Here is a 26,096-nt window from a genome sequence, read left to right on the forward strand (position 1 = left end):
TGTTGTCTAAGTCTAGAGTCAATGTATATTACTGCGCAACTCATTATTCTGAGTTTTACGGAATTGCATTAGGTTTTTAAATTTTTTCCTCGTAAAATTTATGTAACAATAAAAAATGGTACTAGGAGGTATCATATGCCTTGGGGGTACTCATTTGCTAACTCAGAGGACCCACTTTACCTTAGTACCCCAATCTTGAGAAAAAAAATATTGGTGTTTCCTCATGAAAATCAATTATTCACTCAAAAAGGTCAATAAATTAGCTCTCTATTTTTAAGGAAACATGTTGGAGACAAGTTAGGGGTAGTTGTTGTAAGTTCCGTCTTTCTTCAAAGTGTTTTTCTTCTCAAAAGTTTCCTCGTCTTTGAGTGCTTTTCTTCTCAAAAGTTTCGTCTTCTAGAGATTAGCGCCTTTGTTCTCTAATGGCAAGTAATGAGTTTTGGATCTAGTTTTTTCATCTTTTAAGAATTCACTATTGTTTGGAAACTTCTTCCCCTTTGACTATGAAACAAAGCACTCTCCTCCATTTCAATAGTTTTGGGAATTGGAAGAGAGTTTGCTTGCATGATATTGTAATTATTTTCATTGTGGAATAAATAAATAAAAGGGCTTTGGAGGCTAGTCGATGGTGTACAAGTCTTATGTGGGTGATTGATGCTTGAACTCAATGTATGAGGTTACCTTTGCCTGATAATTTTTTTTCAAACTTTGTTTCATAGACCTTGGAAGGGGTGTGTACAAGTCTTATGTGGGTGATTGATACTTTAACTTAATATATGACGTTACCTTTGCCTGATAATTTGTCTTTCAAACTTTGTTTCATAGGCCTTGGAAGGTATTGTTACCCAGTAGGAATAGATTTTTGCAGTTGGTTATTTGTTAAATTTATTTGTTGTCTTACATCTTGGAATTCAAGATGATATGTGCTTCTAGTTTGATTGGCATATTTTCTAGATTTCATATGTAGGAAACACCTATCTCTTAACGAAGTTTCTTAGCAAGATCTTTCGTAAGCTTATACAAGTACCTCGAATTGAAAAAGTGGATTGACCTTGGTTGGATCTTTCACAGGCTTCAAATTTTATGAGAGAAAAGTCTCTTAGTGCTCGTGCAGCAAACTTCATTGCCCAAGGATCACACATACAAACTCTCCTTTCTTTCTTCTTGCTTTTTGAACTCAGGAAATCTAAATTCGTTTGGTTACTTAATTCTAAGCTTTAAATTTGATGTACTTGGAAAATCTTAGTGGCATTTGTTTGCTGTCCAAACAATGAATTGAAGCATCCGAGAAAGCTAGCCTTAGTTAGCTTTCATTTTTTTATTTTAGGCTAATTTTCACTTCACTTGGAAATTACTTAGATTTAAGGTTAATTTTTTTCTGATGTTCCCAAAATCATTTGAGGCATATTTTGTTGCTAGTAGCTTGTTGATCTTACATGTTTGTTGAGCAGACAGTAGGAAGTGCTACTATTTTTTTGAGGATCTAGATTATGTAGGACGCCTGGGAGGTGCCAATCTTCTTTCTTTGTTTCGAAGGGCAACAAAATTTTCTAAACAAAAGATTGTAACCTTAAGGGAGCTAGTGGGAGTCCCCTAGGCATCCCATCTCCCTTATCCCGGGGGGAATTTGTGTCTTTGTCTCATTTCGACGGTGTGATTGTTTCTTCCCTTTTCCTGGTCAAAATTAACTTTTGAAAAGTAACCCAAGCATTGCAATTTTTTTTTTTTTTTAAGATTAAGGTTCTTTCAAGTTTTAGATTCAATTTGACTTTCTTAGAATAAATTTATTTTACAAACAAGTTATGTTGCCAGGAAACGTGGTTTCGAGGACGAGGACGTCACTTTTTGAAATAGGGTGTGTGGGTTCGTTAGGGGTATATATATATATATATATTATATTTTATAAATTATAATATATATGAATTTGTATATTTTCCAACTTTAAACAAGAAAAATAAAATATTTATGATTTAAATGTTAAAGTTTTAAACATGCACATCATTGAACTTTCAACATTCACATTGAAATTTCAAAATTTCTAGTTTGATATCAAGTGCAAATTAGAGTCTACATATTAATAAGAATCATGATATCTGTCCTTTGTCACACTACATTCAAAATTTGCCTTAAGGCATCTCCAAACATGAACTAGGAAATTTCAAAATAGTGAACTATGGCTTCCTCAAGCCATGCCATCAGCATCACTTGGATCTCCAGTCGGCATGCTTTCTTGCTACATAGCTACAATAGTAATGACCTTAACATAGCTACAATAGTAATGACATTCTGTTAATTTTAGGTATGTTCTATGCTTAGAGCAATTTATTTCAATTTTCACAGTTAGCTCAATATCTTTTCCAGATTAGCAATCACATCAGCGTTAAAGTAAATTGCAGATAGAATGTAAACATAAATTGCTGAAGACAAGCCAAGACAAGAGGACACAAGATGTGGCGCTAGCCAGGGACAAACCCCAATGTGGGGAAACCCTTTGATCAATTCTTCTTATATGTTCTTCAATAGTTCAGCATATATAGAGAGAGATATAGTACATTTACAACAGAAGCCAACACTTTGACTTATCTAATTAAGAGCATAGATCATCTCTAGGAAGATGACACATGAGATCAGTTGAAGACATGCGATTTTCCAAGCTGACTCCTTCACCTATCATTGTGCTGCATCTCGTCATCATGTTGCATCTCACCGTGCTGCACCATGTTGCACCCATCATCACAATGCTCGACCTCATGACCATGATGTACACATCATACTGCTGTACCTTATGCTGCATTGCTGTCCCATGTGCCATTGTTGCGCCATGCTAGCCACTGCTTTCCTATGTGGCATACTATTGTCCTACTGTTAGTGACATAGGCATTCCATGTTTGCTTGTTGTCCCATTGTTTTGCTGCTGTCCCATTACAGCGTGCCATGCTGTCTATGCTTGCTGTTGTCATACATACACTGATCCTTCTAGCAACAATCTCATCATCAAATTATCCTCATACTTATATTTGAATGCTGGTGCACTATTGTAGTTCTGCAACTCTGGTTAGGGCATCAACAGTACCCTAACAACCACCTCTAAACTCTGCAATAGTCTTGGAAAAGAGTGTGCCTTACCTCCCTTGAGAAGCTACCGTCCTACGCTGCCTGTGCCATGTAACTGTTGTAGTAGTATGGTCTTACGACCCTCCACAACTCATCCAAACAGTTCTACGTTCCACTGTAATTGCAACAGGGATTTGCGGCCATCAATTTCAGAAAGAAGTTCACCCTAATCCGCACCAAACATTCCAGATTTAAAGCTGCTCTTTGGCCTTGTCACCTGCTCAAACTCAGACCCAAAACAGTGAAGAGAAACATCATAAATCTTGCCCAGATTTGCCTCTAGGCTCGCGGCCTACCTCCTGTAGCAGCTTAGCCTTATTACAGATGTTTTCTTACCCAAGACAAACCCTTCACATCAAGTCCTCCTTCTTCTTGAGCTGCCTTAGGATAGCTTCGTTAGGGCTGCCTTTAGGTCTTAGTGAGGGATGCTTTTAGGTCTGTGTTAGGGTGGCCTTTAGGTATGCGTTAGGGCAACTTTTAGGTGTGTGTTTTAGTAGGGACCAACGTATAGGTTTAGGGCTCCTTCTTGATAGCGTCAGGGCTTCTCTTCATGGCTGCGTCCTCTAGATTAGGGCAATGTATTTCTTCTTCTAGACTGTGGCTAGGGCAACCTCTTTTCCTCCAATGTCTAGGGCTTCCACTCCTAGATTTCTCTTCCACTAAAACCCAAGACAAGTGGAGAGAAATCAAGATAGAAGTGTGTGTGTGTGTGAAATGACTCTCAAGTCATCTCCTTTTATACTAAAACGTTGAGCACATGTGGAGTTTATTTGGTTGCTGGCCGACCTTGATGAATTGTCTTATAACACAAATAAATTCATAACTCCATGAAAACTTATCGGAATCAGATGATCTTTAGATCAATCCTATACCTCTCGATGAGAGGGATCCAAGAAAAATATCAGTTGCCATAAATAAGATAACCCACATGGAGTTTGGCCCTAGTTGCCAATTTTAACACATTCAGCGTACACAATGAATCTACAGTGGCCATCTCTAGGTTGAAACTGCAGAAAGAGAAGTAAAAAGGCTAAGCTTGAAAAGAATTACAACAAAATCAGTAAAAAAAATTGACCCTAATGTTCCCAATTTTGGGGTTCCACGCACCCTTTGTTGGGGTTTGACGCACCCAATTAGACAAAAGAACCCAAATTTTGGTTGCAAAGATCCTGATGCTTACTCAGAGAACCTGGTTCTTTTGGGTGCGTTTTAGAAGAACTCGTACCTGAACCAGGTACTTGGGGACGAGAACTTGAGATGGGTTCGAGAACCCCACCTTCGAGTTCGTGAACTCGTGCAACATAGCAAATAACTAATGAACCCTACCGACCGAGTTCTTGTTATGCTCTCAACCATCATAAGCATAAGCCTAATATTTGGCATGATTTAGAGAGGAACTTGTGTTGCGATGGATAGTGTTTGTAACACACTCGCTTACAACTCTAACCCAAAGAAGGTGGTTACTGTGTTGACCTGACTCCTAATGGTCTGTATGGAAATGGGGTCTAAAATTTTTGACTTTTTTTCAAACTTCCCAAAACCCAAAACAAATGATACCATCACGTTCGTCTCATTGAGACGATTTCGACAGTATAAAATTTTAGCTTAATTGGGCTTCAGGATCAAAAGTTATTGCCTTTCAAAGTTTAGTTCACGAACCTTAGAACCTTACCTTAATCTGCCACATGGCATGTTGCCCACGACCAATGCCATTGAAGTGGTACTTACAACCTAGTGGCATGCCACCTCACCATAGTGTACGAATCCATAACTCGACACCCATATATGTATATATTATAGTATCGATAGGGGGTCCATCTCTCTCACTATTTAACAATAACAATGCAAACTATATATTATTATTGTATATAACTTGGCCACCCACCCCGACGGGCCCTTGTCATACAACAACAACAGGAATCATTTGCAACCGACAGTCGGGATACAATAGGGGCCCCTAGTTAATGTTCTCGAATTGGGGTTCCGCCCTGTGCATCCAACGACTCTTGGTGCACGGAAAGATCGACGACTGACATTAAATGCAAACCCCCCTCCCCCCCTTTGCCATGTCACGAGGGGGGGTGTACTTTCCTGGTTACAAAGCGCGGTTTTTCCGTCTACATTTGATGGTTTGCATTTACCGCAAACATCCGACGATGACTAATAAGTGCAGACCCCCACCTCCTCCTTGTTGATGTCATGGGGGGGGTCTACATTCCACTAAATCCATTTATTCATCGGTCCATTGCAGTCGTTGATCACTGCCACATCTAAGCTTCCAACCCTTGGTCTTGACTTCTTGCCATATGGTTTCCATGAGCTTTTGAATTCCCAGCCCCCACATGAACATATATATATTTCTAATACTACCTCGTCTCTCGTGGCGGCACCACCCCTCTAGGGGTCTACCTCGATGCGATGCCACTGTGGTTTATGCCATGTCACTGGAGCCAAGAGCCCCACCTTGAGAGAGAGAGTCCGGGTTGACCCTCATTGTGAGGAACCAAATTCCAGAACTTGAGGTAGAGTGCTCTCAAAAGAATCTTAAACAAATATTAACAGGGTTGTCTCGAGGCCGCCTCACCTCCACCCACCAGCCATACATGATCCACATAAGGCAAGAAACATCCTCATTTACACAGGCGCTTATAATACAATATCCAAACATCTCTAGGGATGTAAAAACAAAGAGTCTCAATTTAAACCTGGAGAGAGAGATATAGATAATAATAAGGAGGTTTTATTAGCTGTGTTACTCCTATAGGAATATCAACACACTCTCTAAGAACTTCTTTTTGGTACTTCCACTTGTGTTCTCAACCCACCCCTTTGGACTACCACTAGGTTTTATCAACCCACTTGTCCTAGGTGCCTTAACCTCTTAGAAGTTATTAACCAACACAGTCTCTAGTGGATTTATTAGCCTTGTAAGGCATAACAACTGCTTAGTTATTATCAACCAACAAGCTTTCTGAGTTTCTCAGCATGACTATCATTTGAGTTGACTTTGTGATTATCATCTAACAAGCCTTATGGTTTTCTCAATTGGGATATCATGAGAGTTATGCTCTATGGTTATTAGCTAGCAAGCCTAATGTTTTCTCAGCTGTGCTTTCATCAAAGCTTCGCTTGTCTGCTAAATTCTTTCAGTATCGCCATGTATCCCTCTACGTTGCCTCACTGTATGAATCTTGATTGATAGATCCTAAACATTTGCCTCTCAGCTTCCACTTAACTTTCTGTTTCAGCTAACCAACCATCCCTGTCTTTTCATGGGTCTGTGTAGGCCCTCCTTGTGGCTAACGTAGCCCATAGTCCATTAACATTTTGTCCTTCTGTTTGCTTGTAACTATTGCTCAAATAGAACATGGGCGCATCCTTCATTTATAGCTGAATTTAATACATAGTTAGACCATTAAACCCACTTAGTCAACCCATGACTGATATTTAAAACAACCAACTTCCTCAAGCAATCTCCCTCTTCAAGCAATGGAATCCGTGTCCCTTTCTTTTAGCCATTTAATTTATGATTGCATAATTACAAGGACATGTTTAGAACAAGAATTAACCCACAGGGGATGTCACAATATTATTAGGGAAAACCGTTCAACTATTATTGTAAAATTTGGATACTTGTTCGCTGACTCGTGAAATCAGAGGAATGCTAAGAAACTAAGTTTCTTCTTATCAATTATTCGTGCAATTTTCTTGTATCCTTTTTAAGATTGTTTTTTTTTTGCAAATCATAAGCAGATCAACATATGCACCTCTCCTTTTTCACTCACTTTTGTAAATCCAAGTGAAATCCATAATAATAAAATTTATCAAGAGCATTTCACGGAAATATTTGACAACATATGCGTTGGGCCACAATTACATTTTGCCCGGGTTCTCATTTCCAGAATGTAAACATTTATTCTGGCATTTGTCCGTCTTTTTAGCTATTTAAATTATCACAATTATTATTTGTTAGGCAATTGCTTGAATCATATGCTACTAGATTAGATTGGTGATTTATTTTGCTCTTACATTATCATTCAAGTCCTAGAACACTTTATTTTTTGCTATAGCTTACTTTTCTTAGTTATTTTCTTAGGGACTACCGCCCTTGGCTTCGCTAGGAGTTAACCTAGACGAAGGAGTCGAGATAGAGTGATAGTTAACTCAACTTGAGACTCATCCCCGAGGCCATACCTTCTCGTAGTACAAACTTTTGACCATCAGGTTATCTTCTCGCACTGCTACCTTCCAATCCCAAGATGAGCACATCTTGATCTTCATAGTTGCCAGGTATCAGAGATTGAATTCCTCTCCATATTCTTCAAGTATTCCATCCACACAGTTGAACTTGCCTCAACTGTCATCATGAATACTTGCAACATTCCTTTAGGTAGCAAAACAATATGTTAACTAGATAACCAATAATAGATATTAACAAACTTACCTTACTATGACGACCTTCTCAACACGACATCAACATCCTCATGGTCCATCTCCACACGAGTCTTCCTTTATGTATTAGAGTGTCCAAGGATCCAACTTGATTACCAAGTTACCATTCTTTTGTGGAGATCATGTTAGATGTCTTGAACATTTCATTCTTTCTAGACTAAGTTAATTACATCTTCCTAGGCATCATAATGACTAACTTTTCTTGTAGGATGTATATGAGTCCCACCTAAAAGTTATTTCAAAATATACATTTCTATGCTTTCATACAATCATCTAGATATTAGCATCTCATTTTGAAAGAGAAATGGATCTCTTTCCTTATGAGACTGTAACTGGACCAACTGCATTTTATCATCCTTATGGAGTATATGTCATAATGCTTCTTCCAAGAACCTCCAAAGTGATGGTTCTTATAGGATCTTGAGGATCCACCTTGGCAAAATGACAACCTCTAACATAATGTTAGATGATGAGAGGATGAACCTTATGCAAGTTGATCTCAAACTTTAAAGGACTAGATGATTCTTATAAAGCAAGCCAATCAAGTAGACTCTAAATATGCTACTATCACATGATGCCATACTAAATAAAAAAACACAATAATGCATGCTTACTCCTTTAATGAACTTGATATCATCAATACTTCTAGGGTCCTTACAATTCCCTCCTTCCATCATTCTCACCAAAGCACAAACACTACTTTGCTTCTCATTTTGCTTCCTTCATTTTTGTACCTACATTTTTTTTACTGACAAGTACCACCAGGCAAAATATACAAGTACAAGAGTATGATGTCAGTTTTGTTAATCTAGCGATTGCATGGTATCTTAAAGGGTGAATTCCTAGGGTTTTCAAATACAAACCTTAACCAACTCTAGGGACATGATGTCATACCCTAGACTTCATTCAATTTCATCCTCTCTAGGATTTGCCATACACCCTAGGCTATGTACAAGCCCTAGAAATCAAGAGTTAAGGTTTCTATGAGGGAACAATAAGATAAGGGTTATGGTTTCCTCATGACTAGGGTTTCTAAATGCCAATTAGGGTTTACAAATCCTAGTTACCAACAACCTTCAACAAGGTGAAGACTACAAAACTCTAGAATTAAACAGGCTACAAAACCTTAATACATTATGTGTTCAACCCTTTGTGCATAATACAATTATACATACCTTATAAACAAGGGCTACATACCTTAGTCATCCATGATCATCAGAAGTTGCTACAAAGCCTTCTTCAATCCTAGGTACTGCTACTTCTACTGATGTCATGATCTTTCCAAGAGTAATGCCAAATCAAGATGCTCTTCGTAAGGTGTTTAATTGTAGCTATAGTCCTTCAAGCTCAGTTTCAACACTCCAATAATTTTTATAAAAGTCTTTGATTTAAACAATAGGTCTGGTACCTATTTCAGACTTTAGGTCATGGAGCTCCTGGAGTTTTTATTGTGATTACTTATCTCTTGCGTTGAGACTCCGGTTTTTCAAATTTAGTAGATCTGGTACCAATTTATGATGTCCTTCTCCAACCTCTAACCTCTTAGCAAAACCACTGAAATTCCTTGAGGCAAGGCTATTAAAATGCCTCTCCGTCATGCGAATTGAAATTGACTGTTTTTATATGACCCTCTGGAGTAGGTACCTTTGTGACTTTGGCCCTTAAATTAGGGCTTCACACTTTCACTGTATATGTTTCAAGAATAGGCCCATAGATTCTTCCATACAGGTCAACCTATTTCCTCTACCAAACGTCTTTTCTTATAGGCTAGAATGACCATTTCTAGCCTATCTAAATTTTAATTCATCTTCCCAGAAAATGTGATTACAGGGCTTGACTTTCTTTGCAGGAATTTCGTCCTCCCTAATGGGACCTTCAACCTGGACAAGGGTCTCTGCTTTCCCTCACGGATCTTAGAAAAATGATGATAAGGTTACCTATTAGGACTCTTCTCCACTTCACAAGACTTGTGGCCCTTGATCCATAGTTCTGTCCATTGTTATAGAGGCCTCGACTCTCTTTCTCATCACAGTGAAGTTATTATAGGGTTGTGGCTCTTCTCCCTTCAACGAACGAGCAAAACAAGGCATGCAAACTTCTTCTAGGCCAGATCTGAAACTCTCGGTGGCTCTCTCCCACAGTCAACAAGGTCATCTAGATTTGCGACATTCCCTTGTAGCAGAATCTAGGTCTTTCGACCTCCCAATTAATGCCTAGAGCTATGCTTGCAGCTCCTTTTATGACCTTGACTTATGGTTTCGGATCTGTGGCTTATTGGTGCTAAGCTTGGAGCAAAACAATGAAGAAAACAAGCCTCATTTAGGCCTAGAGAATTTCGGCCCTTAAAGATTGCAAGTAGTCCCTTTTCTTGTCTTGAAAACCATTCAAATTACAGTGACCTTCCAACTTCCAAAGACACTAACCAAGCTCTGATACCATGTTGGAAAATTAATGAAGGCAAAATCTTATTCTTTAACATTTTCCTTACATGACATTTATTTGTGATATTAAGTTCTTCTTGTCATTATTATGCTTATGTTCTCATCATCAAATAAATGCCAAAAACAATAAAGATCACATGAACACATGATATAGGCTCCAAGCCAAGGCAAAACCCCTCCAAGGGGAAATCCCAATAGAAATTTTCTTTTTCTCCCATAGAATATCGAAAGGAGACTTCCAAGACCCAAAGATAAGACCCTTAGCTTCCTCCAACACATAAGATGAACAGGCATATAACCCAAGAGATCTTCAAGGACAACATCATAGGAATTCAACATAAACATGATCTTTAAGTCATCTTAGACCTGAGGAAACCCTAGGTCTCTTACAAAATAGATCAACCCTCCTACACATGCCCTTGACCATCCTCTTACAAACATTCGCCCTTCCTCCAAACTGTAGACCTCAAGTTAAAGAATGTGAGCTTCTTGTCTACCCTTAAGGATAGCGAAGTCATCCCTTTTTGTAGCCTTTGAGTGGCTCGTCAAGCCTACTTAAGGGCGAGTTTACTGGCTGACCAACTTGATCCTTTGGAGTATTTAGACTCAATAAAATACAAAATAAAGTTTCTTTCTTTGATACATGTGTCCACAAGGGTCTTTTATAGTGTAATGATGACCTTTGACTCATGAAATACCTTATAAGCATACAATGGATGCTTTGACCTATGGACCATTGACCCAAGCATGAAACCCATGCTTTATAAATAATTTTCTTTTACATTTTTCTTTCTTCTTTTGATCAATACATAGAGATTACATTATTACATGAGACAAATGACACTTATGAAGACCGAAACTAGTTACATTCTTCAACAACCCATAACAAGAGAGATGCATTACGATGAAGAGAAAGTGACCCAACTTGGGGTTTCAATTTTTTAAAGAGTTGTGTTATGCTTTTCGAGAGGGACACGTGTCCCAAAATCGTGACACGCTACTTGGGCGAACAAGATTTGCTAGGTCCATGAATCCCTTGTGTTCGGACATGTTCGTCCCACTAATCAGACACGTGTCATTCGAGAATTGTGTCTGAAACGCAGGATTCAGGACACGTGGGGGGGGGGGCGAATCTAGTTACATAGACACACACACACATCACCTCGCATGAGTGTTTGACATGGGACATGACGACCTTAGAAATAGGACACAAAGGACACTTTATAACAAATTAGTGAATTATTACACACACAAAAATGAAAAATAGACAAAGATTCAAATCTGAAGAGTTACCTTTGAGACAAGCCATAGATAGAGTTGTAACAATTGGCAGAACCAAATCATTGGAGAAAAAAGCACAAAAATCCCTCTCCATTGGAGAAAAAAGCACAAAAAATCCCTTCATTGCAGAAAAAAGCACAAAAAGTCCCTCTCCACAGTGGCAAGTGGAACCCCAACAATCACTAAATGTGGTTGAACCAAGGCCACTATCGTTCAACCATCCTCTAGACTATTGACAAACCCATATTGTGATGATTGATTGCAAGAAGGTTGTACTATGGGGCCATATGGCATACATGACCCAGTTGTGCCATGCCTTGCATGTGTTGCCAATCTAATGTCATATGGAGGTGACCTTGGAATAGGATGAATACACCTAATTTTTGGTTGTTAATTGCTAATATTGCTAGCTTATAATTGCTTGTTAGTTTTATTTTGTTTATAATTTGTTATGTTACACATATTTAATGTGTTGGAGACATGAGCATGACACGTGTTTGTCATGTGTCCTGTTCATAGGACGCGCGCGCCAAACACATGCCCTAATTGTGTCATGAATTCAGACATGTGTCCGGTGAAAAAGTGGCCAACAACTTCTTAAAATCATTTTTTTGATTTATTCTCATGCATTTCAGTCACAGGTTTGGAGCTCTCAGAGCTTTTGGAGTGTAGCTAAGGGCTATTAAGTAGTGTTAGAAGGGATTCCAAGTGCTCAGAAGTGGATTTCCTTTTACATAAATTTAACATTACCATTAATTGTTTCAGGATGTTTGAGAGTGGTTCCAACCTCATTGGATTTTACATGGAGAAAGTAGAATTTTAGATCCCAGACAAAATGCAGTAGACTTAACAGTTTTCAAGATTTCAGGATTTGGGTAATTACAACATTTCCTTTGGATTCTGTCATGTATGAGTGTATGAAACTAGTATAAAATCAAGAGCACCAAGCCCTCAAGAGTCTACATACGTCAAAGTTGGTGGCAGTGGTTGTTGAACTCCTTTGTCATGCCCCTAGTAAAGACGTACCCATCACTCAAACAAAATCTCGATTTGACATGTTATTCATTTTCTATGTTATTTTAATGCTTAGAGGGTGATATTGATGATGAGGATCCCAATTTAGACAGTGATTTTGATGGTGTGTAGTTATTTGTTGTAGGATGATTTTTTTGGACACTAGAGGCCATTTAAAGCCTCTTTGTTGATGTATTTTGGCACAGATATGGATTGCACTCGGTGCTATCGTGTTATATATGCATTAGTTGTATGATTGAATTTGTATCATCATCATGTTAAACTGTAAATGTTTTAGTATCTAAATTCTAATGAGGTTTGAGTCTTTGTCGATATTTCATTAATATAGACAAAGACTCAAACCTCATTAGAATTTAGATACTAAAACATTTACAGTTTAACATGATGATACAAATTCAATCATACAACTAGTGCATATAATAACCAAAATGAAATATTTAATATAGACAAAGACTCAAATCTCATTAGAATTTAGATACTAAAACATTTACAGTTTAACATGATGATGATACATATTAAATCATACAACTAGTGCATATAACCGAAATGGCACCGAGTGCAATCCATATCTGCACCAAAAATACATGAACAAAGAGGCTCTAAATTGCTTTAGAGCCTAAAAAATATCATGCTACAACAAATAAGAGGCCTATTGTAGAGGAGGCACCTTCATGGTTAGAGGTATGGGAACAGCCTGAGCATGTGCGTCAGGCAGAGGAGGATCTGAATGGTCCACTGTTGTTTTGGGGGAGCAGTTGGTCTAACAGGAGGACATTGGCACTGAAGAGGCTTATGAGGGAGCCTATCATCAGCCTATACATAGATTCATACTTGGGCACCCACCAGTGGACGTCAGACTGATGCTTTAAGGCCTTCTAGTGGTAGATGAGCACTCCCCTTTTCCTGTAAAAGGGGAGGAAAGAATCAATAACTAACTGCTATATTGATCCTTGTAGATGATTGATCATGATGAAATACACTTTATTTATATTTCATGTCATTTCGTATTTGTTATTTCATTCTATGTCCTTGACTGGACTATTATTATCAAAATTCACTGTCAACTTTGAGGTATAATTTGGCAGCCTATCATCTTATTTTTTTTCCGAAGAAAAAGCGAACTTTTTATTAAGAAAATAAAAAGTTACATTGCATATGCTGAGCATTTCCAAAACTACTGATTGATTGACCATGCAATCAGGCAAAAAACTCCTTACTGTCTTTTTTCCACTGTTTTCAGAACAAAGTTTTGCTGAAGGAATCGGCTGTGTTTGATACAGCCAAGATCTAGAAGATGTCCTCCCCGAGAGAGGCAGTTTTCACATATAAATATATACTTCATATCTTTGGGTCTCCTCAACAGAGAGGAAAACAACCCACAAAAAGTATAAAATACCATAAAGTCCGTTTGCTTAAAAACAAAAATAAGAAGTCTGTGTAATAAGTCTGTGCATGAAAAAATAAAAAAGATAAGCAGAACATCAGCTGAAGATTATGAATATGGCGGCACATCTGATGATGAAACCTGTCCTTGACAGTCTTCCACTATTTTCCACCCTCCCAAAGCTTGCTGCAAACCTTCCTTAGAAAGCTTGTCCGCGGTGTCGTTGCTGTCCCTGTAGATATGGCATAGAGAGAAAATGTTAAAAGATGATTTTAATACCTGCAGTTCTTCCAGCATGGGTTTCAAAATTTGGTTTTTGCAAGTGCTTTTCCCGTTGACCCAATTTATCACATTGAGAGAGTCTCCAAAGATCTGAATAGTGAAGGTGTTTCTTTGAATGAGCCAGCATAGGAGAAGTCTCAGAGCTGACATTTCGGCAAAATTGTTTGATCCTGACCCCAGTCCGACTGAGGCTTTGAGGGAGTGGTTTGCATTTAGATGGATGATGATACCAGCGCCTGCTAGGTTGTTTTGAGAGGCTCCGTCAAAGAACGCCTAGGGCATGCCTTCTTTGATTTGCACTGTCTTATTTACAGATTGAGGTCTTTTCTCCTCTGGTTCTGGAATAGAAGTGAAGATGGAAACCGCTTGAATAGCAGTGGCATTGGGCGGGGTTCCCTTATCTTGGAAAATGTTTCTATTTCTAGCAAGCCAGACTCCCCAGCAGATGATGGGCGGAAGATTTCTCAAGTTCCCTTCCGGATATTGTTGCCACCATTTTGACCATGCCTCATCCAGGTTCCCATTTCCCCACTGAAACTTTTTATTCATCAGTTTCTCTGCCTCCCCCCAAATTTTTGTAGTTTCAGTGCAATTTAGAAACAGATGGTTGATTGATTCCTCTTCATTCTTGCAAAGGGGGCACCTCCCAGGACCATACATGTATCTGGCCTGGAGGATGTCCCAGGATGGAATTTTCCTTCTGAGAAGGCACCAGAAGAAGAGTCTGGCCTTTGCTGGACATTTAAGCTTCCAAATATGTTTTGACCACCACTCTGGTTCTCCCCATCCTTTCCTGGATAAAATGAATTTGTATCCCTCTTTTGGAGAATATTCACCTGTTTCTCCATGGGCCCAAATCAGACTGTCCGGACTGTCTTTAATCCTAACATTGGAGCGAACTAGTTCTTGAGTGAAAGAATGCCATTCATTCCACCACCTCTGATCCAGCTGAAGATCCCCCCGTCTTTCCATGCCTGGCTCCACATGCTCGAGTGACCTACCTTTTCCACCTGGTCTAGAGTAAGTATGTTTTTTCCTTCTAAATGCCTGATTAGTCCAGGTGATAAGGCATAGTTTTCGTTGCATCCTATCCAAGGATCTTTCCCGATCTTCAAATTCCTTCCATTCCCGATCTTCCATGCCAGACCTTGTTCAATTACCTTGAAAGATTGCACCGTTGCCTTCCATATCACAGAGGCATTCTGCTTGTTCTTATCCGGGTTTCTTATCCAATCCTCCAGTGGAATGGGGTCTATATATTTTCTTTTTACCACTCTGGTCCATAGGTTTTCCATCTTTATAAGTCTCCAACCCGATTTTGCTGCCAGAGAGAGACTAAAATCGGGAAGACTTTTAATTCCCCAGCCGCCCCATTCCTTTGATCTTGCCACTTTGTCTCAGGCCACCCATGGTAGCACCGAGTTTTCCTTGGAACCATCCCATAAAAATCTGCTACATAGTCTTCTGATCTTCTCCAAAATGCCCTTGGGGACCCACGTCAGTGCGGCCCAGTATACTGGTATAGCCAATAGCACTGATTTTATAAGAGTTAATCGCCCCGCTCTAGAGAGCCATTTGAAACTCCAATGAGAAATCCTGGATTCTATCTTTGCGATCAGCCAGTTCCAATCCTCCTTCTTGTAAGCATTTGGTTTTAGCCAGAACCCTAAGTACTTGAAAGGAAGATCCAGAGTACTAGGCTGGAACGGTAAGACAGATTGAAGCCTTTCCCTCTCTTGTACTGCTATACCTGTCATTAACAGCTGGGATTTCCTGTAGTTTATCTGCATGCCTGTTGCTTTCAGAAACAGATCTAAAATAGATTTTAATTCCTTTGTTTCAATTTGCTCAGTATTTGTGAAAATCAAGATATCATCAACAAAAAGGAGATGTGAGATAAATAAATTAGTAGCTACTTCAATACCTTTTACCTTAACCTCCCTTCTGGCCTTGTGGATCAGCTGGCTGAGGCCCTCTGCAACTAACAGGAAAAGGAGGGGGGACAAGGGGCATCCCTGCCTCAGGCCCCTTTGACCTTTGAAAAAAGGAGTAGCTGCTCCATTGATGAGTAGAGCATAACTTACATTCGAGATACAACGCATAATCCAGCTGATGAAATCAGGTTTAAAACCGAGATGAGTTAGAAGCAGCCTGAGATATAACCAATTTATCCTGTCATATGCTTTGGATAGGTCAATTTTAATAACAACACCCTTCTTGTTCTTCTGTCTCACACTATGCATGACCTCCTGAGCAACTCCTATTGCTTCATGTATTTGTCTTCCCGATAAGAAGCCAAATTGCTCCATTGAAATATGCCGCGACAAGATTGGTTTGATTCTGTTCGCTATCACTTTTGCTATGATTTTATAGATACTGTTACATAGCGAAATTGGCCTGAAGTCCTCAAAACAATCCAGGACTTCCTTCTTTGGAATGAGAGCTATAAAAGTGGCATTAAAAGGGCTATAGACCTCACCTTTTATCCTGGCTTCCTCCACCACTTCTGTGATTTCAGCTCCTATTAGGTCAAAGAAATGTAGGAATAGTTCTATAGACCATCTATCTGGTCCAGGATTTTTCTCTTTTGCCATGGATTTTATTGTAGATTCTACTTCCTCCTTTGATACCTCACAATATAGGTCCTCCGCTTCGTCCTCCTCTAAGAATCTTGGAAAACATTGAGCAGTCTTTATTACCTCAGCAATTGTGGTCTCTCCTGGATCTGCAAATTTCTTTTGGAAGTGTCTTTGTCCTAACTCCGACAAGGATTTGAAAGTCTGCACTTCCCTTCCTTCTTCGTTTTTTAGGGCCCAGATGGTATTTTCCGATTTCCTCCCTTTGGCATAGTTGTGGAAAAACCTGGTATTTTCATCTCCAGCTTTTAGCCATATAGCTCTACTCTTTAGTCTCCATTCCTCTTCTTTAGCCAGAAGAAATTTGATCTTGAGTTTCTCAAGATGAAGAATTTTATCCTTTGAAGCCTGAGACAAGTATCCATCCTCCTCTATGCTTTCCAGCTTTCTAAGTTCCTCACATATCTTATTGAATTCCTCATTCTGGGCTTCCTTCCTAGCCTTTGCCCAGCTTATAGTGGCTTTCTTCAGTCTTTTGAGATTTTCCATAAACAAGAAGCCTTTATCCTCTTGTGCATTGGCTTCCGGGTGCTTCCATGTTTGCTTGAAAAGATTGATAAAAGACTCATCTTGTAACCAAGAAGAATTAAATTTAAAGGGTGCAGGGGGCTTTGGGGGGGGAGTGGAGAATTCTAAGAATATAGGGAAGTGATCTGAGAGCCCTCCTTCTTCAATCCATTGTCGAAACATGGGAATCCTGGCCGCTAACTCATCATTTATGAGAAAACGATCCAGCCTTTTTGCCACTCTAGCATCCCCTGTTCTCCTGTTCCTCCAAGTCGGCTTTAATTTGAGCAAATTTATGTCGATTAGATTGTTGACAGTGAACATATTTAAGAAAAAATCTGTCAAGGGGTCTTCCCTGGCCGAAGGACCCCATGCCTCCGCTCTACCTATAGAGAAATTTAAATCCCCTCCCAGCACCAAGCTTTTGCCCTTCAAGAAAGATTTTGACATCAGATCATTCCAGAAAGACACCCTATCCTGGCAGGGGCCATATACATTGCAGATGGATAGGGGGAAGGCAAAATCCGTGGACTGAACTTCCATTCCCAACGCCTGTTTCGTCCCCCACTGATTGCAAACCTTAATTCTTCCTTCCCTATAGCCTATTGCCAATCCTCCAGAGTGACCTTCTGAATCAATTGCTATGAATCTCCAGCCAGGCAACAGAGCATTTAACGCTGTCTCCACTTCAACTCCACTTCCAAGGGTCTCTTGGAGAAAAAGGATGTCTGTTTTTGAGTTTAGAAACATCTCCTGTATGGCCAGTTTTTTGGGTTTACTGGCTAAACCCCTACAGTTCCAAGAGGTCAGGATCATTTTATAACCTCTTCCGGGGCCTGCACTGCTCTAAGAGCCCCAGTGATAGACTGTTGTTTCCCATCGGCTACATCAAACTTAGCTTTTATCTGGGCCATGGAGAGGTTGGATTTTCTACCTCTTTTTTTCCTTTTTTGGCTTTGGGAGGGAAGCAGACCAATACCTCCTACAGAATCAGAAATAACCGGCTTTTGGTCGAGGGATCGAAGGTTGTAGGGGCAGGAAGGGAGAATGGCCGAGGGACCAGGGTCAAGAGAACCACCTTCACTGTTCAGGTCTAGGGAGGGCAAAGCAGCCGAGATGACTTCTATTCCGGATCCCTCAATGTTTTCATCATGATTTTTTAATTTATCATTTATATTAGAAAAAACAAGCTTATGAGGAGGAGATTGCTCCATACAAACATCCATAGATTCAGAGATTTGAACAGGAAAAGTGGATGATTCAAAACACATACCCATTGCTCCTTCGGTAGGCAGTGTCGACCCTTCATGAAGCATCTCCTTTGCTGGGGCATTCTTCGGTTCCAAATCTTTGTCTTCAAGGATGGGAAGAGGAGCCTGTTGAGCTTTTTCCGTCGGCTGCACTTCCATCTGGGCCGCGTTCTCCTTTTCAGCATTTATCTGATCATCTGGGCATTCCTGTCCCTGAGAATGATGGAATGGACTGTGAACAGGCTCCCACTGCGCCGATGCCTTTTGAAATCGCCGCCTACGCCTTCCAAGGGGGCATTCCTTTGCCAGATGCCCATACTCGTGGCATCTGTGGCACCTGAAGGGCAGATATTCGTAATCCAAAATCTGTTCGAACACCATGTCCTTGTATTGCAGGTTTATCTTCTTTGCAAGTCCTTTGCCAGGGTTCAAGCTGACTAAAATCCGTGCCATGGCTTTGTTCCGGGTTTTCAGAAAGGACATGTCAGCTTCCAGATAATTTCCCAATCTATCCCCTATGGCTTTGAAGACAGATTCGGTCCATAAAAACGATGGCAAACCCGGAGCCCTAACCCAGACCGGGTAGACATCCGTTTTCTCACGGCCAGCATCAAACAGCGGTGTCCATTTCTTCATGAGAACAGGGATATTCCCAATAACCCAATTCCTTGCAATCACCCAGTCAGCCGCCTCTTTGTTCTCAAACCGAAACATAAACCATCCTTTCGCCAAAGTTGAGGCTTCGAAAGCCCTTTCTTGACCTGACATCCAGTTCTTTTCTCCCCATTCTTGGAGGAAACTAGAGGAAAATTTCTTCCCTCTCGCCCTACCCACCACAGTGCAGTCTGCCACCTCCAAAGTTTCCTCAATGCTCACTTCCATACCCAAAACCAGGTTCCCTTCCAATTCCTGATCGCCTATGGGTCTTTGTTTTTTCCGCTTCTCACCTCTTTTCTTTCCGCCGGAGTCTTCCTCCCTTGCCTCCCTGTTTAAGTCGGGCCCTTCCAACCTAGGGTTTGTTTGAGTGTGCCCTGTCTCGGCCCTAGAAAATGTTGGAAAATCCACAGCCTCCCGGAAGATATTTGCATGGGGTGGATGAGTTACCTGAAAACCCTGGTCCTCTGCAGGAGTTGCCTTTTGTTGAACTGAGGATAAGACAGTCACATCTTCCGGCCGACCTCCATTTCCCTTTGAAGCGCCCTGATCTTTCCCGATAGAAGCCCTTGTTAACACTGAGACTCTTCCTGCCTTCTTTCCACCCGACTGCTCGGAGCTTGAAATGAAATTTACTATATCCTCTAAACCCCCAGATAGCACTGGCTCCACAACGGGTGATTTCCCTTTGTTTCCATGGCTCGGATGGCGGAGACCTGCATGCAGTGAATCCTCGCCTGGTTTGGCTGGCTGCTGAAAGACGTGGAAATCTTGATGAAGCAGAGCATTCTCATCATAACCCTGGGTCAGTTGAAGGAAAGATTGATTAATTCTGTGCGTTTCCGGCGAGAGGGTTCCGGATCTGAAAGACCCTGTCTCTCCAAAATACCGTTCTATATTCTTTGCTGTCGGGTCTTTACCCCATACCGACAGGATATCCTCCATAACCGGGTCCAGATCCACAAGCTCGTTGGAGTTTACCATGGTTACTGTGCGGTTCTCAGGGTTGTTCGCGAAAACGAGTTTTTTCTGCCAGCACAAGGGTCAAAGAATTTTTACCCTTTGTTCCCAGCTGTCCACCCTGAGCAGTAAAATATTACCTCCAGCTGCCCGTTCTCCTTTCGCTGACTTCTGAATGCCCTGCGCGTCGTACACTCGCCCTCCGGTCGACGCTCCCAAGGTAAACCCTAGCCCTGATCAGTCAGGACCTGGTTCCGGCCAGAACCTCCGCGATCGAACCCTTCCCCTCATCGTTCCCGAATCCAACTTCCTCTCACTTATCCAACACTTAGTCAAAATTGGAAAACCTCCCAACTATGCCCTCCTATCATCTTATATATCAGTGTTCTTTTCATATTTATGTGGCAATGTGAATATTGGATGTTGCTATTGTTTTATATTCAAGAAAATTGAAAAAGTGAATATATATTGATTTGATAATATGATATTGCTGTTGGTTTATTTAATGCTGGCCGGTTATTTGTAATTATTTCCTGATTATTGCTGATCTAATATTTTTGTGATGTTTGCTGATGAATTGCACGTTACTGCTATTTCGTCAATGGTTACTACCAACCTTTTCTGAAACAATGCATTGAATCAAACAACAAAATCTGTTGAGTGATGAGAATATAGTAAGCTATAGTAAAATATACAAAAATATAGTAAGCTATAAAATACTAGTTTTTGCATTATAGTATTGAAATATCTGACACTTTTCAATCTATCACAAACTTGAGACAATAGTCTTGCTTACTTACATAATGTAAGTAGATTCTAGACACTCTATACCAGTAATCATTGCAGTTGTCTCATGCTTCCTTATTAGTTAAAGTTTCCAATACCATTGAAATTCTCAAGATTTTTGCTTTGCGTCTCCTACCTCTTGCATGAAATACAATTTAACACTAGAAACTTTTAGTTTATGAATACATATTAGGCATTTAAAGTTATGGCTGGAGATTGGAGAATAAGTGGCGAAAAGGAGAATTCCATTTTACTATATCAATTTTTTAAGCATGTCATTGTATTCTTGTTGTTAGCTTTGAAGGAGCTTAAAGTTGTCATGGAATGAATGCTTGAGTTTAAAAGAGACCATCAGAGCAGAGTGTTACGGTTCAATTTTTTTGATGTACAGGTACAAAGTCCTTTGTTACAGCACTTTTTCATGCCCTTGAAGATGGTTCAATTCCAACATCTATTGAGAAAATCGAAGGTACCAAGCTGAATGATGGTGCAACTACTCTTGTTAGTGGAGGTCCTACAGAATTGAGAAGCTCTTCTCCAAAACCTGAGAGACTTCCCAGTGCAGGAGTTCATGTATCTAATGATCTTGAGGAAAAGGAGATAAGTGATGATGATGATGATGATCGCAACCATAAACATAGAAGGAGAGTCAGTCGGTCTCAATCTTTTGATCGGGATGGTGAAGAGGATGATGAGACGAGACCTTTCAAGAAGCGGGGCAGGCTTTCAGATAATGGCCAGTCATTGCAGGAAGGTGAGGCACAGTTTTCAGATCGCTGCAGGGAATATACCCCATTACAAACAGAGAGAGAAGGATCTGTAAAGTTTGACAAGAAGCGTCATGGTTCTTCACCCTTTGCCCGGTTGAATGTGGATGGAGGTCAAAAATCGGTGAAGGGAAGTCAGACATATCGTGTTGAACCTGCTCCTCGGTTTGATGTGCAGAATTCCTTTCTTCGTGCTCCTTTAGGAAGAGGAAGGGGAAGGAGTATAGGTAGCTGGGCTCCACATGATTCAAGGTTCACCTCCATGGAGACAGTTGATTTTTCGTCAGCAATGCCTCAGGGACCTACGTCTTCAAATATGTATCCTGCAAGGCCTATATCAAATCCTGGAAATTCTGCAAATTCATCATGGAATGCATTTGGGTTGATTCCTGGAATGCCTAATGGTGGTCTGGAGCAGTTGCATACACTACATGCTGGAATGCAAGGACGAGCCCCCCCTTTGAATCCTACCATTGGATTAACCATGGGCATGGGACACACTCGGTGCAGGGATTTTGAGGAGCGGGGATATTGTCTTAGAGGGGACATGTGCCCAATGGAGCATGGTGTAAATAGAATTGTTGTAGAAGATGTTCAGGTGTGACTATGACTTCTCAAGTGTCTAATATTAATGACAATTATAACAAGGAGTTCCAAGCTATTAATGAGCTGGTTGCTATTTTACTTTCTAAACATCAGTGATGTAAAAAAAGACTAGTATAATTTTGAATTTTCGCTTGTTGATGTGTTATCTTGGATGCCATTTTCAAACTAAATTTGACAAATTTTCTTTTAATTTCAGAGCCTTTCTCAGTTCAATCTTCCAGTTTCACTTCCAGGTGGGCACTTGTTGGGGATGAAAACTGGGCCAGTTGGACCCTCAGCTGCTGTTGTTTCCAGTTTACCATTAAGTGGCAAAAACTCATACAATAAGAATTTTAAATATGGAGCAAATGAGGATGCTGCACGTACAAATGGGATGCCAATTGTTTCTGCAGAAAATGAACCAGATTTTTATGATCCTGATCAACCTCTATGGAAGAAGGATCATCCAGATGTATCTGTTGGACTGATGCTACAATCGTCACCTAGGAAAGGAGATGGAGACCACTTGTGGGAGGATGATTCATCTGATAGACATAGCTGTCAATTTTCTGATAGCAGTGAGAGACCTGGTAGAAGCACAGGCACAGGCTTTGTTTCCCATAATATGGTTCCTTCTGCATGGGGTCGTATTGGAGTTGGTGATGCTGCAATAACTAAATCGGGAGTTAATAGAACAGGAGATACACCAAGCGAACTTGTGAAACATGGAAAATATTCCCGAAAGGAAATATATGACGAGCAACATTCTTATGGGCCAGAAGAGGTACAGCAAGGAAATTGTGACAATGAAACCGAAGCACACAAAGATATAGGATTTAAAAGTGTCAATGCCAATTTGCCAAACCAAAGAGTTGAGGACTCTGTCATCCCCAGAGTCCATGGAGAGTCAGGCTCTCATTCAGGTTCTGGTTTTGTTACTCGTGGAAATCTCTCTCGTGGAAATCGTGGAAAAGGAACTGAGAGAGCTTCTCGTACGCTCTTTGTGAATTGTATACCAATCCAAAGTAATAGGAGGGAGGTTCTCCTTTCCCATTTTAAGAAATTTGGGGAGGTTCTGGACATTCATATCCCAAAAGATTCTGAAAGAGCTTTTGTACAGTTTGTTCACCGAGAAAGTGCTCAGGCTGCCCTTACTTCACCAGATGCTGTAATTGGAAACCGTTTTATTAGATTGTCATGGGCAAATCGAGATAGTGTAACAGCAACAGAAGAAAAGAATGCAACAACAGGTGCTTCAGGAAGTATTCTGTGTGCAAAGACAATTCTTCAATCTGAGCAAATACATGCTGAAAAAGGAAAGGAAAAGGTTTATGATGTTGCTCCGGCTGCCTCTGGAACTTCAACATTTGAAACACCTACCATGGAGGGAGGTGCTTTGAATTCTGTCACAGGGAATGACTTATCCACCCCATCTTTTTCTAGTGTGCAAAAGAAGCAAGAAAGATTAGAACTTTTGGAGGCACTTCGCCGAAAGCAGGAAATGTTGGCAGAAAAACGTGACAGTTTTCGGCGTCAATTGGATAAACTTGAGAAACAGGTGAGTTGCTCAACATTGCCAATAAAGAAAGGAAATTCTATTTTTATTTGAATGGTACTTATTCTTAATGTATTTGTCGGTTTATCATGTTTTGAATATTTGCAGGGAACAGTTAGTAGAGCTGAGGCATCAGATAGAGATCAAGGGGCACAGCGAAAGAAAGCAGAGGTGAGTGCCGAATGTGCAAACATAAGCAAATCATGCAATACTAACCTTCACTCAACTGCTAGACTAGAGACTGGCCAAAGGAATGAAAATTTACTCACTAAAAGCAGTTCTGGAGATATTCCAAGTCAGACAGCAAGCTCGAGCTTGTTAACACATCCAGTAATTCCCCAGACATCACCAAAGGGTTTGAAGTTGCAGTTACCCCGTTTCCCAAGATCACTAGCAGTGCCAATGTTCCATCCAAATCGATTTAAGTTGGACAATCGTCCCACTGCATTTAGGATTCTTCCACCACTACCTGTGGGTCTCATGGATGTAAGTATGGTAACCTTGAACTATGTTTCATATTTTAAAATTTGACAAAATAAGCACTGACAGCTTAAGTGACTATTCAACTTTTCTATTTGTTGATCTATGCAAATTTCTTGTCAGATTGCTTCCCTGAAGGAACATTTTGCAGTTTATGGTGATCTCTCCTCTGTGGAATTTGATGATGTGGAAGGTAATGTAGATGAAACATCCAAGGCACCAGAAAAATGTAGTGTACGTGTCATCTACACTACCAGGCGTGCAGCTGAAAAAGCTTTTACCCATGGTAAATTTTGGCAAGGACACAACTTGCAGCTTGCCTGGGTAATGCCCTCCAATAACACTCCTAATCATTTCAGTGTAGACACTGCTGCTTCTCGGATTTCTAAAGGCTCTTCTGATGGAGCCATTGCAGCTGAAAAGGACTCCTGTGCTGGAGCAGCTAGTGTTGAAAAGGATTCCTCTTGCGGAGTACTTCAAATTGAAAAAGATACCTGTGTTGAACAAAATGTTGTATTTAATGGTGGTAATGATACAGACAATGTAGCTCAAAGCTTTATGGAAGGGTGTGGGCATTCAGTAGCAAATCTGAATGGAGGAAATCATTCTGATGCCGTGCAATGTTTATCACCCCAGTCACAAGAAAATAATGCATTAGCCAAATTGGATGGCAGCAGTAGCAATAACAATTACTATTGCCCCAACATACCTTCTGACTGATGTTCTGTTGCAAGGTGAGTACAATCAGGCCTAATTGTGTGGGAAAGATGTTTTTAATATGGAGGTTATTGTAAGAGGTTGAATATCCCAAATTGTAAACCTCACATGCTTGTGCCAATTGCACTGCTTACTTTCCCTTCTCATTTTTATCCAGTTCTTTGTTCAAAATTGCAGTTGCAGATGCATGTTATGTTGAGGACTGATGATCTTGATCCATATAAGTGCAATTAACTCGAGTTATAAAAGTCTCTGAGCATGAGTGAATCTAGGTCCACAGCTTTGTTGAATCCTTTACTTTGCTGCAGGATTTAGTGGAAAGCATCTCATCTCTTTTTATGCATCTTGTGGGCTTGGAGTTGTCTTGCAAGGGGATGCGTTTATGAAATTAGTTGCTCTTGCTGGATACAATTTTCTGATTTGCTGCAAGAAGGAATTATTTTTATGAAGTGAGGGAGGCTGAACTTATTTCTCCTCTAAAATTCGCTTTCCCTCTCTCATCATTCATCTGAGTAAGGGGAGCAAGCCTGTTGAAGCTGTGGTTACACAATTTTGAACACTCTTATTACTGACAAAAGATTCTATCTATGTTTGTTTCAGGTCAAGGTATGAGCTCCTTTGTATATTATCAAAATTTTTACTCTGCAGGTTTCTTTGTATTTGGTAGTCTCCTAAGGGAAGGATATTACAAGCAACACACATTAATTGGGCTGGAGTTTATTTAATCTAGTTCCCAAAATTTTCCTCTATTCGTGTCTGTTCACTTGGCAGTGTAGATTATCAGCTCTTTGCCAATTCTATCAGTTACGTTAATTTTCAAACTTCTTGAATTCAACTGTCTTTCTTACTGGAAAGATGTCTTCTTCTTGTCTCTATGGTTTTGTCCTTGCATAAATTCAGCAATTCCCTTGTTAATGTTTTTGAAATTTTATTAATTTCTCAAAGGGTGCATTTATATCTAACAGTTTGTGTTTTTGTAACAAATATATCTAACATTTTCAAACTATGATGGGGGGTAATACAATTATGGAGAGCTTAAGTGACAAACTGCAACATAGAATTTTTGTAATTTATTGTTGGATCTGATTACAAATCTAGCTCCAACTGCACTTGATGAACTTGTTATAGAGCTTTGCCTCAGTTTTCTACAACTTTTATGAATGTGTTTCAGGTGTACTAGTATGTTCCCTTTAGTGCACACATAATTGTG

The 26,096-nt window shown here is 40.1% G+C and overlaps 1 protein-coding gene across 3 annotated transcripts in view; it reads left to right on the forward strand.

Annotated features, from left to right (window-relative positions):
• Positions 1 to 25,635, forward strand: part of LOC149251480 (zinc finger (CCCH-type) family protein / RNA recognition motif (RRM)-containing protein) — a 122,521-nt gene extending 96,886 nt beyond the window's left edge. The window contains exons 4-8 of one of the 3 annotated variants that reach the window (XM_089459459.1): positions 21,174 to 22,147; positions 22,352 to 23,692; positions 23,798 to 24,175; positions 24,293 to 24,903; positions 25,064 to 25,635. In XM_089459459.1, the coding sequence (XP_089315585.1) occupies positions 21,174 to 22,147; positions 22,352 to 23,692; positions 23,798 to 24,175; positions 24,293 to 24,889 (3,290 nt within the window). In that variant the 3' untranslated portion in view covers positions 24,890 to 24,903; positions 25,064 to 25,635. Of the gene's footprint in view, positions 1 to 21,173; positions 22,148 to 22,351; positions 23,693 to 23,797; positions 24,176 to 24,292 lie in introns of all 3 variants that reach the window. The other 2 variants (XM_089459460.1, XM_089459458.1) reach the window with 2 other exon arrangements.
• Positions 25,636 to 26,096: the final 461 nt, after the last annotated feature.

The sequence above is a fragment of the Pinus tabuliformis genome, chromosome 7 (assembly GCF_031772625.1).
Source record: "Pinus tabuliformis cultivar Carrire ecotype Pingquan chromosome 7, CPIR1, whole genome shotgun sequence".
Lineage (NCBI taxonomy): Eukaryota > Viridiplantae > Streptophyta > Pinopsida > Pinales > Pinaceae > Pinus > Pinus tabuliformis.